We start from the raw sequence: 17,175 nt of genomic DNA on the forward strand, positions 1-17,175 counted from the left end.
AAGGCAAGAAAACAGTGCTAAAATCGATTTTACACTGCTGATGGTCCACTGAATCAATGAAGACATGGCTGAACAAGCCATTTTCTTTTGCATCACACTGTCAATAAACATTTCAAGCAAAGATCTTTCTAAAATCTTCATTATTTGGCAAGTATTTATTAGATGAAGAGATCCCAGCTTTGTTTTCAATGTCAGTAGCTGGAGAAAGTATGGAGAAAGAGGAGACTTACTAACAGACTGCTTGAGGGGAGGAAAAATATTTGAAAGCAGTTGTTTTTCCTGAGCCATTTTTATCCCGTCACAGTTACATTTCTAGTTCCAGTTACAATTACTCATTAGCAAAGGTGAAATAAAAAGCTTCAAAATCTGTACTATCAGCTACAAATGTACTCACATACAAAAGCTTACTGGCAAAATAAGTGGCAATAAACACAGATGGGCTTACTTGCCTTGTGATATAAAGAGATGTCCCATCACTACGCATGACGGTGGAAAACAATGAGAGGTCTTTCTTTTCAGAAAGATCCACAACTCCTGTTCCTTTTCTGTAAGTTGAGAGAAAACACAGAAGTAACTGCAAGCCAGATCCAATATGCAGGTAAGTTCAGTTAAGGCAACAAAAACAAAGCCTATTGCAACGGAACACCCCCCGCCCCTGACAATCTCATACTTTTATTTGAATAACCATCTCCTTTAAATCTTTTTGAAAACCATTCCTCTGGGTTTGTTGTCACCAGTGTGGATGCCAGAGAGCAGCCTGCCCACATTCTGGTGCATTCCATGACTACAGCTTCTGTCCCAGTTCAGCCAGGCAGCTCCTTCGAGGCAAGAATCTTGCCTAACTCTGCTTGTTAAATGGCACATGCAGCTACCAAACTGATTAACAGCCTAAAAGGCCATTAGGAGTTGAACACTGTCTTTGTACCTGCTTTATCATGGGCAGGCTGCTGTGCTAGCCACAGAAAATTCAAACTTAATTTTTCACTAACAGCACAAATCCTATTGGTGTTCCACTAAAACAGCTACCAAAACCATCTAAAGAAAACTCTACCCCTTAGATTAGGTACAAACCTCACTCGTCAATATCTCATTTGAAATGCAACTGAGATGTTAAGTAAACTACACCAATAAATGGAATAATGAGTTCATACACTGTTTTCTGAAGGAGTCCTTTATCTTCCAACATCTTTAGAACTTCCTGGGACTTCTCCTGGTAAAATGACTCTCCGGAATATTCATCAAAGTGCACTCCTAGACGCTGCAAAGTTCCAAGAATATCAAAGAAGGATGACATTGTTAAGAATGAGGCTAATTTCTTCCAATTATGTCAGATGTAGTTTGTGTCACAGGTCACACAGAGTGCAAAAATCAATTTTATTCCAGGAAATGTCGCTTCACTGGCCAAAAGGAAAGGATGTTTGGGTTTTGATTTCATCCATTTCTGCATTAGAATTAATGTCCCTCAGTTGAATAAACGGTGTGGGATATAATGTTCATGAGAAATTAGGCATAAACTGGATACAGCAATTAGTGCAAAAATTCCGAGGTAGGTCTCTAACTTGCTGTGCTGGAGGCAAACCACTGGACTGCAGAGTTGCTGCTTAGACATGAAACCAGTCTTATTTTAAAAGGACACTAACAGACATTTTACAAAGCAGGAGTTGCTCACGAGCATTGCTGAGCATACAGACATCACCATTATTAGGAAGGCTGAGGGTACACCTAGGAGAGATAGGATGACCTTAACTGTCAAAACTGTCTGAAATATAGTAGTACAAAAGACAAGTTGCTTAACTGAGGGCAACAAAACTGTCAGTCCAATAGCTTGATACTTACTAGTTTGAACAGAGCTGGGAAAGATCCAGCTGTGCCAGCCATTATGTGATCAATGAGGAGTGACCATCATGATGCAGCTGCATGCACAGCCCAGTACCCCATTAACCTGTCAGGTCAGATTTCCACTAGGATTACAGAGGAGCTCTCACCTAGGAGATCTTAATTTACAGTACTTGGCACGAACCCAGTGATATGCTTCAGGGAAGAAATTAAAGCACAGCCAAGCAATCTGGATTACTGAGGAAGGGGCTGGCCACTTCTCTCTTAACTTTACAATCAAGGATGAAAGAAGACATGACCAATTTCCACAAATATACCAAGAGGAAGGAAATGGAAAAGTGCAGTTTTAAGTAAAGAATAATACTAAAAGAAAGAAGTGGTATAAAACAAGTCATAAGTTCTTTGGAGCTGCAAGTTAGGAAAAGTGTCTAAGTCCAATAAAACTGGGCACTCATTCCAGAATTTCATAGCAAGAATGTGGGAAAGAAAAACATGCGCTTGTTTTCAGACAGATTCAGTTGGTTCTTGAGTAAGACTATAGAGTATTAATACTAAGAAACTGGATTCAGTGACAGAAGGTGTTCTCACTCCTGTTTCCCAAATTCTCATAAGATTCTGTGGGCAGTGGCACAAATATCTACCACAAAACAGTGGACGCTGGCTTGATTCTTGAGATTACAGTATGCAACAGATGGCTGTATATTAGCTCAACTCAACCTGCAGGTAATTTATGCACTGATTACTACTGTAAACTCCTGCTGCCATAATTTCTTACGCTTGATTTAATACACAACATACACAGCTCTGCATTATAACATTATATCAGAAATGTGAAAATAGTTATCTCCTAATAAAATTTATTGCATGGGAACAGTTAGGGTTAGTGGGTTGCTGCTAACTTCAAAGATAAGGCAAAACTGAACAACATTTATCTAATACTGATTTACTTTGTTGCTCAGCACCATACTCCCGGCTTCATGGCTTCTAAGAAGGGAGAATTAGTCTAAGGGCCAATTACATGGACTCCATTCAATAAAATGTATCCAGGGTGTCAACAACTAAAGTGATGGGCTGTTTGGATGTTAAATCAACTACTGTGCTTTTTCCAAATAGAATGAGGCATAACCTGGAATACTGGGAAACATCTTTCCCACAACATTGTAAAGTTTACTGGAAAAGCAATGAATTGACAACATTACAGCAACCTCTGTTCCTAAGTCAGTTCACTGCTTGTCAGCCTCTTGGATGAAAAGGTGCTGTGCACTGTCAAGTAGATTGATGGAACAATAGATAACAAAAGACCATTTTACCAACAACATAGAAAAAGTGGTGGATGATTTGTACCTGATAAATTCGGATGTATTCCTCAATACTGAAGTCTCTAAATTGTTTCCAAAGTGACAAGGTCTGCTCATCATGTTCTTCCAGTTTTCTAAAGAAATCCTTAGCCAGCTTTTTCACGTTTTCATCATCTGCTTCTTTGTTAATCTGCACATACACCTAAAATATAATGGCACTGAAAATGTTGAAGAAGTATAATCCTCTCCTCCAGTAAATATATTCAGAGTTCTACAAGAACAATACAAATTCATTTAAAGATGACATTTGTAATTTCAAAATTTTAAAGACATCTTAAAGCAATACATTTCCCATTTAAAGGACAAATGAGTAGTCCAAACTCCAATAGGAAGATGTGCAGCTTATCCTGAAACAAGAATAATGTCATAAAAATTCCTTATTGCTATTGTTATTGTCCTCTTCATAACCTTGAAGCAACTGCAGCAGCAGAACACGGAAGAACTAATTTATGCATGAAATAAATTCCTTTTATGAGGAAATAACACAGTGGATGGATGATGGCAGAGCGGTGGATGTGGTCTACCTTGACTTCAGCAAAGCATTTGACACAGTCTCCCACAGCATCCTCACGGCTAAATTGAGGAAGTGTGGACTGGATGATCAGGTAGTGAGGTGGACTGCAAACTGGCTGAAGGAGAGAAGCCAGAGAGTTGTAGTCTATGGGGCTGAGTCTAGTTGGAGGCCTGTAACTAGTGGAGTGCCTCAAGGGTCAGTACTGGGACCAGTATTATTTAATATATTCATCAATGATTTATATGAGGGAATTGATTGTACTATCAGCAAGTTTGCTGATGACACTAAGCTGGGAGGAGTGGCTGACACGCCAGAAGGCTGTGCTGCCATCCAGTGAGACCTGGACAGGCTGGAGAGTTGGGCAGGGAATAACTGGATGAAATATAACAAGGGAAAGTGTAGAGTCCTGCATCTGGGCAGGAACAACCCCAGGTTCCAGTATAGGTTGGGAAACGACCTGTTAGAGAGCAGTGTAGGGGAGAGGGACCTGGGGGTCCTAGTGGACGACAGGATGACCATGAGCCAACACTGTGCCCTTGTGGCTAAGAAGGCCAATGGCATCCTGGGGTGTATTAGAAGGGGGGTGGTTAGTAGGTCGAGAGAGGTCCTCCTTCCCCTCTACTCTGCCCTGGTGAGACCCCATCTGGAATATTGTGCCCAGTTCTGGGCCCCTCAGTTCAAGAAGGACAGGGAGCTGCTGGAGAGAGTCCACCGAAGGGCAACAAAGATGATTAGGGGAGTGGAGCATCTCCCTTATGAGGAAAGACTGAGGGAGCTGGGTCTCTATAGTTTGGAGAAGAGGAGACTGAGGGGTGACCTTATAAGTGTCTATAAATATATAAAGGGGGAGTGTCACGAGGATGGAGCCAGGCTCTACTCAGTGGCAAACAATGATAGGACAAGGGGTAATGGGTGCAAACTGGAACACAAGCGGTTCCACTTAAACTTGAGAAGAAACTTCTTCTCAGTGAGGGTGACGGAACACTGGAACAGGCTGCCCAGGGAGGTTGTGGAGTCTCCTTCCCTGGAGACATTGAAAACCCGCCTGGACACATTCCTGTGTAACACTATCTAGTTGTTCCTGCTCTGGCAGGGGGATTGGACTAGATGATCTTTCGAGATCCCTTCCAATCTCTAGCATACTGTGATACTGTGATACTGTGAAAGGGAAACCATCACAGATTTTTAAATTAGAGACTTTTCCTCAGAGGACCACAAAGTTCATATTTATAACAACTGCACTACCTAAAAGTGACATGGCAGCTGAAGCAGCAAAGTCCTAGCTAGAAACCCAGTTCTGATCCAAAAGCCACTTACTTATGGTGCTCTATACCCATACTAACACATGCTCATAAATAAACATATACCCTGCTAGTATAATTTCTCTACTTCAGATATAACAGTAATGTATTAGACATTGTGAAAGTAAGCAAGTTTCATCCTTCAAGGTGAAGCATTGTACTCATCCTAATGTTCGATAGGCAAGAATGTTATCAAAGCAGGCCCACATTATGATTTCCATACCAAAACAATTCAACAACGTGCAATAATACCATGTGAGACAAGACTTTAAGCCCTACTTAAAACCCAAGAAAATTATTTACTAATTAAAATACTTTTTAAAAACAGGTAAAAATACAACACCAGCCAAAAGTAAAATCACTTCTATCAATGAGCAACAATTATTTCCAGCAGCTTTAAAAATTGTCTATTACCTCATGAACGTAGGGTGTATATTGATATAAAATTCAGCCATTCAGTGGCTCAAATCAAGCATATGAATGTCAACATTTGGCCAGATGCACATGTAGGCACTGTCAGTTTGCTAAAAGCATTACAAACTCTTGTACTAGCTAACTTTGCCTCTGTACAGCAAATTGGGCTCTGCTGTTCATTAACACAGTCCTTTATATCTAAAGGCCAAATATTTACCCAGACAACAATTCCTTGCATTCCATATGTAGCATCTTGAATGCCCACAGAAGTGGTTTTAAAAGTACTGTGTAAAAGCAATTAAATAACTAGTGGTTACACCATGTATTTTGACCCAAATAGTTCACAGCTGTTTAACTCTTAAGTCTTTGTATGAGTTTTGATCCCCAAATCCTTACAATCTTGATAAAAACTAAATAATCCTAAAAACTTCACTCCTGCAATGTTCAGACAGGGAGTCTGCCAACAATACCTTGCTCAAGTGGGTTCTGCCTATTAAAGGAAAAAAAGAAAGAAAAGGAAAAGCTTCCACAGCAAAAATCTTGAACTTTTCCCCTTCCTTTTATGCCCCAAGACTTCTAGAGATTTAGAGGCAGTTCTGCTGACAAGCCTCAAAGATTAACGTTTGCTTAGTTCTGCCACAAGAAAGAAATTTAAACAGGAAATTTAACCCTTGCTCAGCAGCTTTGTACATTCTAACACCCCCCTGCCTCAAATCTTTGCCGTTATAAAGCAAAAATAACGCAAAAGGAGCAAAGCTGTTTGAAAAGGTGCATTTGCCTATGCATTCATTTATATGAGACGTGTGGAAATTTTCTTTTTCAAATGAACTACAGGAAATATTAATTTCACACAAAAGCAGAAAAAAATCCAGCACTTTGAAACATCTTGGTATTTTATACAAAATAGGGATGCAGCTGAACAGTTAGAAATTAGGAATATTTGAGAAATATATGCTGGTGAGCATGGTGGGCAACCAAAAGAGCAACCTCCTGAAATGAAACAGTCCTCCCTACAGCTGGAAGGCATTCCCTGAATGCTTGTCAGCAGAAACTGCACCTCCTAATCCTTCTGGCTCTTTCACACTGATGGAAGAAAGAAGAGCATTCTGCAGAGCCAGCACATTACTCCGGAATGACAATCTCTTCTCCAAATAAGTCTCCATATTAGATACAAAATGCTTTAAAGATCCTTTTGCCCAATTAATTGTGTACTGAGCAACGGAAATTAAGTATTATGTATTCTAAAAACACTAACAAGAAGAAGATTTTTACACCATACATGCAACTTTGGTAACCACATACTATAGCATCTGATGCGAGACTCCATTTCCACTGCAGTCACCTCAGTGAACTCAGTGGTCCCCTAGGCCAGTTAAGATGGCTGATAGCAGTCAAGCCAGCTGGTAGTAGCAGCAATCAATGCAACCTAAGTACCCATACGATTACCTCCTTTATGGGAGGTATTTTTCAGCCTAATGAACCCTATCTCTGCTGCCATAGGCAAGTGAAAACTCTCTCCTGCCATGGCTCAGGCTAGCACTGCTCCTTCAAGTATGGTTGTTTAAATCCAACATGAGTCTCATCACGACCCTGCATAGCATTCTATACAAAATTGACAACCAAGTTAAATGGACCATCCTCTGAAATGCCTAGCTGAACTTACCTCAAAAAGATGTTGCAAAGGACTGGATTTTAGCTTTTCTTTGTTGCCAAAGCACTGGAAACCAACACCCAATAAGCCTTGAATTACAATTAAATACAGAGTTAGACAACAGCCCAGAGTATTGTTTTGTTGAAGTCTAGTCTTAACACTGTACATAATAAAACAAATGCCTTTTTTGAACAATATGATGGTGTATGCTAGAAAAAAAAAAACAAAACCAACAACAACAAAACCCACAACAAATCAAAAGCATAACCTTTTTTCCACTGCATGATAAACCCCTGAAACTATAATAGCTAGAAACTAGTAAGAAATACTATGTTGATTTTTCAACTCCTCATAAATGGAATTTATGTTTCTGGACTTGCAGAGACAACAATGTTTTACACATTAAATAAGTGAGAAGCAATACAGTGGCAACTGTCCAGTAACAGAACATGCTCAAAACTCCTTGTTTTGCTTCCTCCCTTAATAGTATTCTCATTTCAAGGACAATACTGGGACACAATGTGGTATTCCACATACCACACATACAGTATTTTCAAGGGAACTTTTTGCTGAACGCTGAGAATATGCAGCTCTTTCCACATATCCAATTTGGTTTCAGCACTTTTTGAAAGCTATCTGAAAGGGCAACAAACCCAAACCACAATCTAAATCAAAAGAGCTCATTAACTCCTTCAATAATCTAGCAATATTAACCCTGCTGCCTCCTAAGATTATCTGAGGCTGCTTTTAAGCAGCTCATTCCTTTGAGCTGACAAGGACCAGGACTGATGTGAAAACAGCATCTGAAGAATAGGTATGCTTTGAAAACCACTCTGCAACTAAACAAGCAGCACTGTCTCAAGAACTTCCCCTCTTGGAAACACTGAGTGCAGTAGGAGCCGTGCCAGACTTAGGTAAGAAAAACATGTTAGGATTTAGCAAATAAGATTAGTCTAATCCTATCTAAATGGAGTTTCTTTAAGGACAGCTTGTTCTATGAGCAATGAGAGCTTGATTTCCTAATGATCTCTCTTGGATATTAGCATACCTACACATTCCACTTTTAAGTGCTGGCTTCAGACTCCAGCACCTAGCAAGCCTGACAGTTTTTATTCTACCCAAACACATCCTTCCACACATTCCTGTCTTCCCCAAACTATCCCCAGCTCTCGTTATACTTTCCAATTATCGGCAAGATGCAGCATGTGTTGGGACTGATTCCAACTTAGATGTGCTGACTGATTAGCCGGTAGGCTAAACACAGAAGTTAACTTTCTCTCCCAGAAGGCATTACATTGTATTCCTACCCTTACTCAGCTGCCAACTGTCACAATACCAGAAGAAATTTGTTCTCTGAGACATTTTTCTTTGTCAGATCCGGCTGAAGTTGGCCAATGGGTTCAACATTTATTAGGAGAGAGTGACAGGAAGACAGATGGACAGATAGTACGATTGCATAAGATTCGTTACCTTAAGAAACCTGCCCTAAAACTTCCTAAAGGTTGAGGACTTCTCTGCCATGTTTCAGCAAAATATGTTTTCAATTATTATTATTTTAAAATATTTGACAATAGGAGTTGTAACAGAAATTTTTACAGATCATTAATTATAGCACTGCTTCTGGGAAAGGACCATTATAATAAAATGCTATGCTACGATTTTGTGAAGCATGGCTATATTACTCGTTATAAAACCTGTCACATATGTGAGCTGAGCCAGCCCAAATAAAGAGCACCCGTTGTAAAAGAAACACTTGGAACTACTAGGTCAAAAGCATTATTCTAACAGTTGCGTGCTGCACAACAGGTACACATGTAAACAGCAGGCATTGTGATCTTTATACCTTCAGGAAACTTTGTATGAAAACACGTGAAATTCCTGATATTCAGATTTTAGGAGTATAATTTTTCAAAGACAGAATAAATGAGGTCAGCTGAAAAGCCCTTTAACCATATTGCATTTCACTGCTTAATTGTCATTGCCACATTCGTTATACAACAGCATAGCCATCAAATCATGTCTAAAGGGCAAAAATGAATGAAATACACAATGATGAAATTTACTGAATTTTAGAAAAAGTCATTCTGCATTCAATTCCTATGAAATAAATCCTAAGTGAAGCAAAGCTCTGCTAAAAACTACTGCTTGATCAGAAACAGAATCGGAAAGGATGAGTTGTGGAGGAAATAAATTAACAAGGGAAAAAAATACTCTGTTGCTGCTCTCACAGTCATAAGAATGTTATTCTCTATTGTCTAAACCCAGTGAATTTACTCTTGAAGGAGAATAGGTGGAACTGAATATATTTCAGTTAGGTTATCTATGCTGACGAACCTGAATACACAAATAGGGTAGATGTGGGGTATTTATGCTAAATTTTTAACCCAGCTCTGTTCATAAAATGGATTCATTAATGTCCCCATGCACAGCAGTACCAGTGAAACTGGGCTGGAATGAGCTAAAGTGGCGACTTAGTACATACTGCACTTTGTGTTTGCTATTTAAAAATAAACATGCAGACACCGTTTTCAGAACCTACTGCAAAAGATGTGCAGGAGTTTTATAGTGTTCACAGGTGTCCCACCTTTCAAAAATGAAGAACTGGGCACAACAGCCTTTTTTTAATGCCTACAGATATGTCAAAAACAGCTTTTGGGGACAAACTGGAAAAGGAGAGATTGTGGATCAGTTCAAATTGCAATATTAACAACAGAAATCAATAAAGTTGTGAATTCTAGGGATTAATCAACTGTCACATAAGAGGAGTATTTAGAGATCTAGCAGTCAGACACAAATGATCTCTGGCCAGGCAATAAATATCAAGCTATGCTAGGCTGCACACGAGAGGATTTTTCAGTCCTCACTTTTTTGGTGGACATTTCAGATGAGGTGGGAGTGTGTATGTGTGTGCATGCAAATGCATATGCATGCAAGATCAGTAGTCTTCTAGGGCCTATTCACTTGCATATTCTCCACCTACCCACCCCTCTATTGCTACATTTTAAAGGAAACTGAATATCCTGGGGGAAGTGTTGGTGTATCTTTAAAGATACAGACTCCCCAAGTCTCAACCTGCCAAAATACAGTTGCTGTGGGAGGTAATTATGCTCTATGAATAATGAAGTAGTTTCTAGAGGGAACAACAACAAAAAAAAAACAGATAACGAAAACATACAAACACAAAGACAACCTAATATAAACCATACATTTTGTTCCAATTATTCTATTGTTGTGTAGAGGTGTGGCATAAGTAAGTTAGCAAGCTTACTTTTCTACAGCTCTTCCACATGCAAAATCTGAATAAGACAGTATCACAGCAGACAGGCAACAGCTATGGTAATATGCACACGTTTTGTCTGGAGGCAGCAACAGAAGTCTGCTGAGCTGTGAGAGCTCCAAACGTCTAACCAGCACGCTCAAAATATTTATACTGCCCTTTAAAAATAAACCCCAAATTACATATATGTAATCTGAGAGAGGAGCTACTGAGGGACAGAGGACAAATTTCCTTCTGTCATTTCTTGTACAGCAGTATAGGTCATGCTGCTGGTGAATCAGTCTGGATTGTTTCGTTCCTACTTTAAGGAGATTAACTCTACAGTACATGCAAGGAAACACAATATTACTCTTTATGAGCCCAGAGTGAATTCAATTTGACCTGCAAAACCCAAGGCTGGAAATCTAGACCATAATATACAGTAGAAAAGAGAACAGGAAAACAGGTATTAAAACATACCGAATTGCATGCCCCAGTCACCAAGGTAATTCATTCTGATTACTTCATGTCCCAGTGCAACTTTGAGATTTGCTATAAAATTCCCTAGTAAGGAGACAAAATTGGTGGTATTATTATTATTCAGTTGCAGGTAGTCTCTCATTCCAACAAAACAGTTTTCTGGTTTTGTATGATCTATATTCAAAAGCAAGAGGAAAAACAATTGGATGAACTACTCGCAACTAAAAGCAGTAGTATTGTGAGCAGGAAAAGAAAGGCAGTGCATTTGAAAGATGCCATAAAGTGTCTCATGCAACAGTGATAAAAACATAGACATGTATGTGCATGTACATACTGAAAAGTAAATGAATACAAAAAAAACACTTTTTAAAGTCGTCTTGTACTCTCACAAGTATATAATTGGTGAGTATACATAACTCCCATCACAGTCAGGTAACCTCATACCAGGAAGTTAAGCAAGTATTCAAATTCAACAACTGCTGTTAACCGTGACAGTAGAGAACATCAAGTCCTGAATCTCTAAATACTGCTGGACAGTATTGAGCTCTGCACTTAACACACTGGGTGACTGGTATGCTCCAAACTTACCATATCACATAAGCATGTAATCTTGATTCTGTTACTACAAAAAAAAAACCTTCATCTTTCTCCCAAGATTAGCTACAACCATAGAACTACAAAGAAGAAATACCTATATCCCTTTCTCTGTTTTCCTATTCTTCAAGGGTACCTTTAATTACAATACTGATGTAAAAGAATGCAGAAAGGTTTCTCTGCAACTGTTGCTATTATAACATCATAGTGTAGCTTGAAATTACTTTCAATTCCATTCTCTATAGCCAATTCCCCCTCTTACTATTGGACTGAACAATAGCATTGATCTACAGAACTATTTTTGAAAGTAGAGATTTTTTTTCTATAGCAAAGGGTCCAGAATGGAATATAAAAAGGCCAAAATATGTAATTTCAGTCACCTATCAGTCCATGAAGAGGCTGAATTATTAACTTTATGTAATTAATAACTCTACATTCAATATAATTAAAACCCAACACATTATTAGCCGCTGCAGGATCTTCTGCTAATAACCCAACCTACTAGTTTTTATTGTGAGAGAGGGAAAGGAGAAATAATATTTTCCATATGCCATTAGAGCAGCGCACCATAAATTTATTAATTATTCCATTACAAATTACAGCAACTGTATTAGTAACACTGGCATAAAGTAATTAACATATAAAAGCAAGCTTTTTGCAAGGCACCTACCAAGACATAACCATCTGACTGCTCTGTAGTCCAGTGCAAATTGGAAATTCAAAATTCAAAGGACTCTCATAACACCTCAATGAAAACTGCCCCAGGCAATTTTGTAGAATAATTTTAAACTACTTTGTTTAATGTTCACAGTCATAAAACTATATTACCTGTGACTTAATAAATCTGCCAGCACCACACTATGCTCTTTTATTCACTGCATAATGAGCAAAAGGTTTTTAATTAGCAACTTGAGCCTGACATAGCCACTCCACTAGAAGAGTGAAAGGTTAGAAGTGTTCCCCATCAAGTGGAACAGGAAAACAAAGAAGCCTCTTCAGGAAGCAGTTAGATGCATCCTTACCTATTATTGTGGATCGCAAATGTCCTATGTGAAACTTTTTGGCAATATTAGGGGAGCTGTAATAGATTTTCATAAATAATGTTAGTTCAATGTACAAGACTGCCAGATAGCCAAGTTCAACTCCTGAAATATGGGAGAACTGAAATAAAACCACCATTTTCAATTTTCCCTTAAAATTCTCTGATTTAACTTCTGCTCTACACAGCAAATTTTCCTATCCCACCAGCTTTTCCTCCAGTATCAGTTAAGAACCAGTGTTGTAGGGGAAAAAAACCCGCAAACAACCCCACAATAAAAGAACCCCCAAACCCCAACTATACTTGAACTTGCACTACCTTCTCACTTTTTACATGTTTTGGACATACGGGTCTTTCTCCCCACACCTTTATTAGAGATATATCTAACACCAGGACAGGTACTGTGTATTATATCATGTACAAGAACCAGTAACTAAAAATCACATGATCTTCTACCAACAATACCCCACCCCAAAGAAAAAACACCCCACAACTGTACCCACAATTGTTTGCCCTGGATAATAAAATGGAAGTTCAGCTATGGAAATACACCCTCCAAATGGAAACAAAGTGCTCACTTTCTGTGACTACCAAAGTCTGCAAAGGGAGTATAAGTGAACAAAAATATTTTTACATAAAGAGGTCAGCCACTTTTCATTTCATGTGCAGGTGACTGTAAGCAAAACTGCACTGGATAGCACTTTAGGGGGCAGCAACTGAGAAGATTTAGCAAGATAGCCAGGCATTTGTCCATGTGCTTTCCCCAGCCACGGAGGAATGTATTAAGGGGAAAAAAGAAATGGGTTAGTGGCTGAAAATTCAGGTCATGTTTCTTGATAACAAAATAAAGGGAACCTACTGAAAAACTGACTGCTATTATGCACTTAATGAGAATATTCTTAGTGCAGGACACTTATACATGAACTCGGTAAAGACCAAAAAAGTATTCTGGGAAAAAGAACTCGATTTCCTAAATATAACTTATATTCTACTTGTATCAAATACAGCTGAATATAACACTGTAAATACGGTTTCATTTCACAGGCATCATACATTACAGCAATAAATATCAATCAGCAGACAAGGCAGTTTCCTCAAAGGACTCATCACATGTCCTTACCTGAACTCAATTACCGCTTTTTGTCTAGGCACTGTAGAGAAAAGTTCACTTTTTACTCCATACTCTGAGCCATCTTTCAACACCTGCTGTAACACAGTCTAAACCACAAGGAAGATTGAAAAATTATCATTTAAAACTAGGAAGTATTTTTCAAAACCAGAAAGCTTTATCAGGAAAACTTTTTCCCAAACATGCAAGAGACTGATCCCAGAGCTTTTATTCACAATAGCAATTAGATAGCTGATCTGCCAAGCAAGCAACATCACCTGTGCAGATGAAAACGTCCCTATCTTTTGAAAGCTGTATCTGATCAGTTAAAAAAGTTGGAGAAGTTATAGGCAGAGTTTTTGGCGAAAATCCAAGCTTTAAAATTCTTCTACTTGAAAAAAAAAAGGAATAGGAACAGCACATGTAGAAAAAACTTTAACTCTGTTCTTATTACAGTACCAAAGAAGGTAAGTTAGACATACACATAAATCATCATATCTACCCATGGACCTATTCTTATCAGTGAAAGTTACAGCTAGGTCTTACATCCTACTCTCTCCTCAGTGACATAATGCAAAATTATGTGTCCTAATTCCATACTTTTTCCAGCAAAACTCCACTAGGCCAAACACACCGTTTTGCTTGAATCAATAAACTGTCTAGAATTCCTACAAGATAAAGCAACTTGTAAAATCCATGAATAAAATTTACCACTGAAACTACTCTTGCAGTAGAATAGGCAGCTATTATGTTCTTATCAAAATAGACTGACTATAAATACCTAATGAAAAACTTAAATGAATTATCATTAAATGATTATCAGTGAATGGTAGACATTGTTTTGTCACAAGGATAAACTTTTGTAAGTTTAGACCTATATAACAAGATATCTAAGGGATCCTTGTGAACTTACAAAAGACAGTCTTATATAGAAAATACATTTCTAAAACAGTAAACATCTATAGTTTTATACTGAGGAATATATTTTTACTTTAATGCACCTGAAATACAGTACTCACCTTTGCTAATAATTCCCTGTTTATCGTGAAGTTCACTGTTCCTGGACCAGTACTGATTTCACTCACAACAGCATCACATTTTAGCTAAAGGAACAAAGCAAAACAAATTGGATGAAAACTGGTAAACTGGAAAACTGTAATTCAATCCACTATAAAAATCAATACATTAAATGTTATTTATTTGTGATTGGTTCAAACCAATAGGCTTATGCTGATGTTCTTCTTTACTGTTACAATTGTTTTTCCACGTAAAGGTGTAGGTCTAAATGTCCCAGATCTATTTTAATGAGCCACAAACAATAAAGGAGAGACAACTTGCAGCTTTCTCAACAGTGGGAACAGCAGCCAGTTTTAAAGTGACAGACTAGACACACGGAAAAACAATGTTACCGTATCGTAACAGTCATTGGAACAGATTGCCTAGGGAAGATGTCAAATCCTTGGAAGCTTTCAACACCTGATAGGATTTCAAAAGCCCTCAGCAACCTCATCTGAAAATCCTCAACAACCTACACTAAGGAGGAGACGGGAACAGGTAACTTCTTGAGGTCCCTTCCAAACTGAATTATTTTATGGCTCTAGATCATCTCTAAGTTGTTTTATAACTTTTGGCTGTACCTCTGGGATTTGAAAGTCTGGCCTGTCTGTCCCACAAACAGGGGATATATTTATCTGCTGCCATTCTAGTGCTGGATTTTGCAGTCTTTGGTTTTCTAAGCCACTGCATATTCTATTTCTTTCTCAAGTGTTGGGCAACATTACAGACCACAGCATACCCTTTAGATATCTTCCTGACTTCAACAGTATTATTTACTCTCAAACTGTTTGAAAACAATAATTTCACAAGAAGTTTAACTAAAACCACTTTTCAAAATCCTTCTGAAGATTCTGTGTACAGTTACAATAGATGCAATCATTCAACTACCCTGACCCACAGAGATGCTTTGGAGAAAGAAGACTATTTACCATACAGTGCTTGTTAACACCTGTAAGTTCATTATTGCATAAATATATGATTCAAATGCACTAGCATACCCTTTCAGCTAGCTTCTGAGCTTGAAGATGAAGGTCTTGTGCGAAGCTCTCACTAGAGCTGTCTTCTGTTACAGAAGCAACGGAAAGCTGGAAATCAGCAACATGCCTGAAAAACAAAGGAACATACCAAAATCCCTGTTGAATCGAGCCTACTTGCCAGACAGAGATACCCGAAAGTTCACTACGTTTACAAAGCTGAGACTGAAGGCCAAACATTACCTCTGCTCCAATACAAACAGAAAGTAAATATGATGAGAACACCATCTCAGAATAAACAACAGTTATGCTCGTTCATAAATGCAGTTTATTTCCTAACATCATTAAAACCCTCAAGCAGGACACTGAAAAAAAACTTTATAACTTTACATTGGTTCTAAGCAATTTCACATTCAGATCGTTAATGCTGAAACATTTGCCATTCAAGCACTGACCATATTTCAGCAATTGTATTAATTTCAAGCTTGCTTGCTTGAAAAAATACAGCTATTTTATTAGATTTCATTTTTCTTCTATTTGGATTGGCATATTAGCTTAGGTTTGGGTTTTTCCTGAATTTCTTTCCCCTATGTCTTGTTAAGCTCTTGCAATAACAAACACAACAATAAAATATGATGTTGTAAGATAAAATGTAAACGCTACCGTTTTTTGGATACAGGAACTGCAGATATGGACTTTATTAAATTTTCTGGTGGCAGATCCAAAACCTTTGAAAGCTAAATTTGAAAGAAAGAACAAAGTGGCTTAAGCAAAAACAAGATCCAAGAACACTGCTCCCTGTTTAAATGCTCATGGGGGATGCATCATTTATGTTTGAAAGCAAGTTTCAACCCCAATAAAAAGGCAAACACTTATTAGCTATTATAAACAATATGCAATACAGACCAAATAAAAGTTAAAGGAACCTTAGAGAAGCAAAACCAAACACCACATATGGCTTTTTGCTTGTTTGCTTACTTTCCCGCATCAAGGATCCCAACAAACCCCCGCTTGCCTTTACTAACTTGTCTCTACTCCTTGGCTTATCCGGCGCCCAGTAAACGGGGGACAAGAAGGCCCAGACCATGCGAGGGCCTCACTAATTAAGCTACTAAAGGCTGGTTTCTTGCCAAGGGAACGAGTCCCCGGAACTCACGGGTTTAAACCCTATGGGCAGGGGAACCTGCAGCCCGGTGCGGGCCTGGTGGCGTGTAAGGCCGCCAGGAGACAGCGGCCGCCCAGGGGCGGAGCGCGGCAGCGATAGGAAGCCCACACCGAGCCCCTGTGGCAGCGGGCCGGACCCACTATAAGACGCCTGGAGGAAGTATGTGTGTGGGGTCTGGTTAAGGGCATGAAGGGGACGTCTCGGTTACGGCGCACCCCTGCCTCCGCGCAAGCCGAGGGAGGGAGCCGCGTACCTGGGAAGCGATGCTCCTCCGAAAGGTACACGCCGCCATAGCTGTACCTCCAGGCGGAAGGTCACACCTACCCCTTCCCCGCCCGTTTCAGCCCGCCTAGGGGCGGGCTGGGTCGTACCATTCTCAGGACAGGGGTGGGAGAGTGCATTGGTCCCCTTTCGCTCGGAGGAGGAGCG

General features: G+C 39.1%; 1 protein-coding gene across 4 annotated transcripts in view; it reads right to left on the reverse strand.

Annotated features, from left to right (window-relative positions):
* RARS2 (arginyl-tRNA synthetase 2, mitochondrial) overlaps positions 1-17,136 on the reverse strand; it is a 35,855-nt gene extending 18,719 nt beyond the window's left edge. For 3 of the 4 annotated variants that reach the window (XM_062608355.1, XM_062608354.1, XM_062608356.1), the window contains exons 1-11: positions 17,000-17,136; positions 16,245-16,318; positions 15,606-15,711; positions 14,571-14,654; positions 13,564-13,661; positions 12,427-12,482; positions 10,811-10,894; positions 7,087-7,163; positions 3,181-3,336; positions 1,152-1,258; positions 450-545 (exon numbers count right to left, since the gene is read on the reverse strand). In XM_062608355.1, the coding sequence (XP_062464339.1) occupies positions 450-545; positions 1,152-1,258; positions 3,181-3,336; positions 7,087-7,163; positions 10,811-10,894; positions 12,427-12,482; positions 13,564-13,661; positions 14,571-14,654; positions 15,606-15,711; positions 16,245-16,318; positions 17,000-17,038 (977 nt within the window). In that variant the 5' untranslated portion in view covers positions 17,039-17,136. Of the gene's footprint in view, positions 1-449; positions 546-1,151; positions 1,259-3,180; positions 3,337-7,086; positions 7,164-10,810; positions 10,895-12,426; positions 12,483-13,563; positions 13,662-14,570; positions 14,655-15,605; positions 15,712-16,244; positions 16,319-16,737; positions 16,892-16,999 lie in introns of those variants that run through there. The other variant, XM_062608357.1, reaches the window with a different exon arrangement.
* Positions 17,137-17,175: the final 39 nt, after the last annotated feature.

The sequence above is a fragment of the Pezoporus occidentalis genome, unplaced genomic scaffold (assembly GCF_034315485.1).
Source record: "Pezoporus occidentalis ecotype Australia unplaced genomic scaffold, CSIRO_AGI_Poc_V1 ctg13, whole genome shotgun sequence".
Taxonomy (NCBI): Eukaryota; Metazoa; Chordata; class Aves; order Psittaciformes; family Psittacidae; genus Pezoporus; species Pezoporus occidentalis.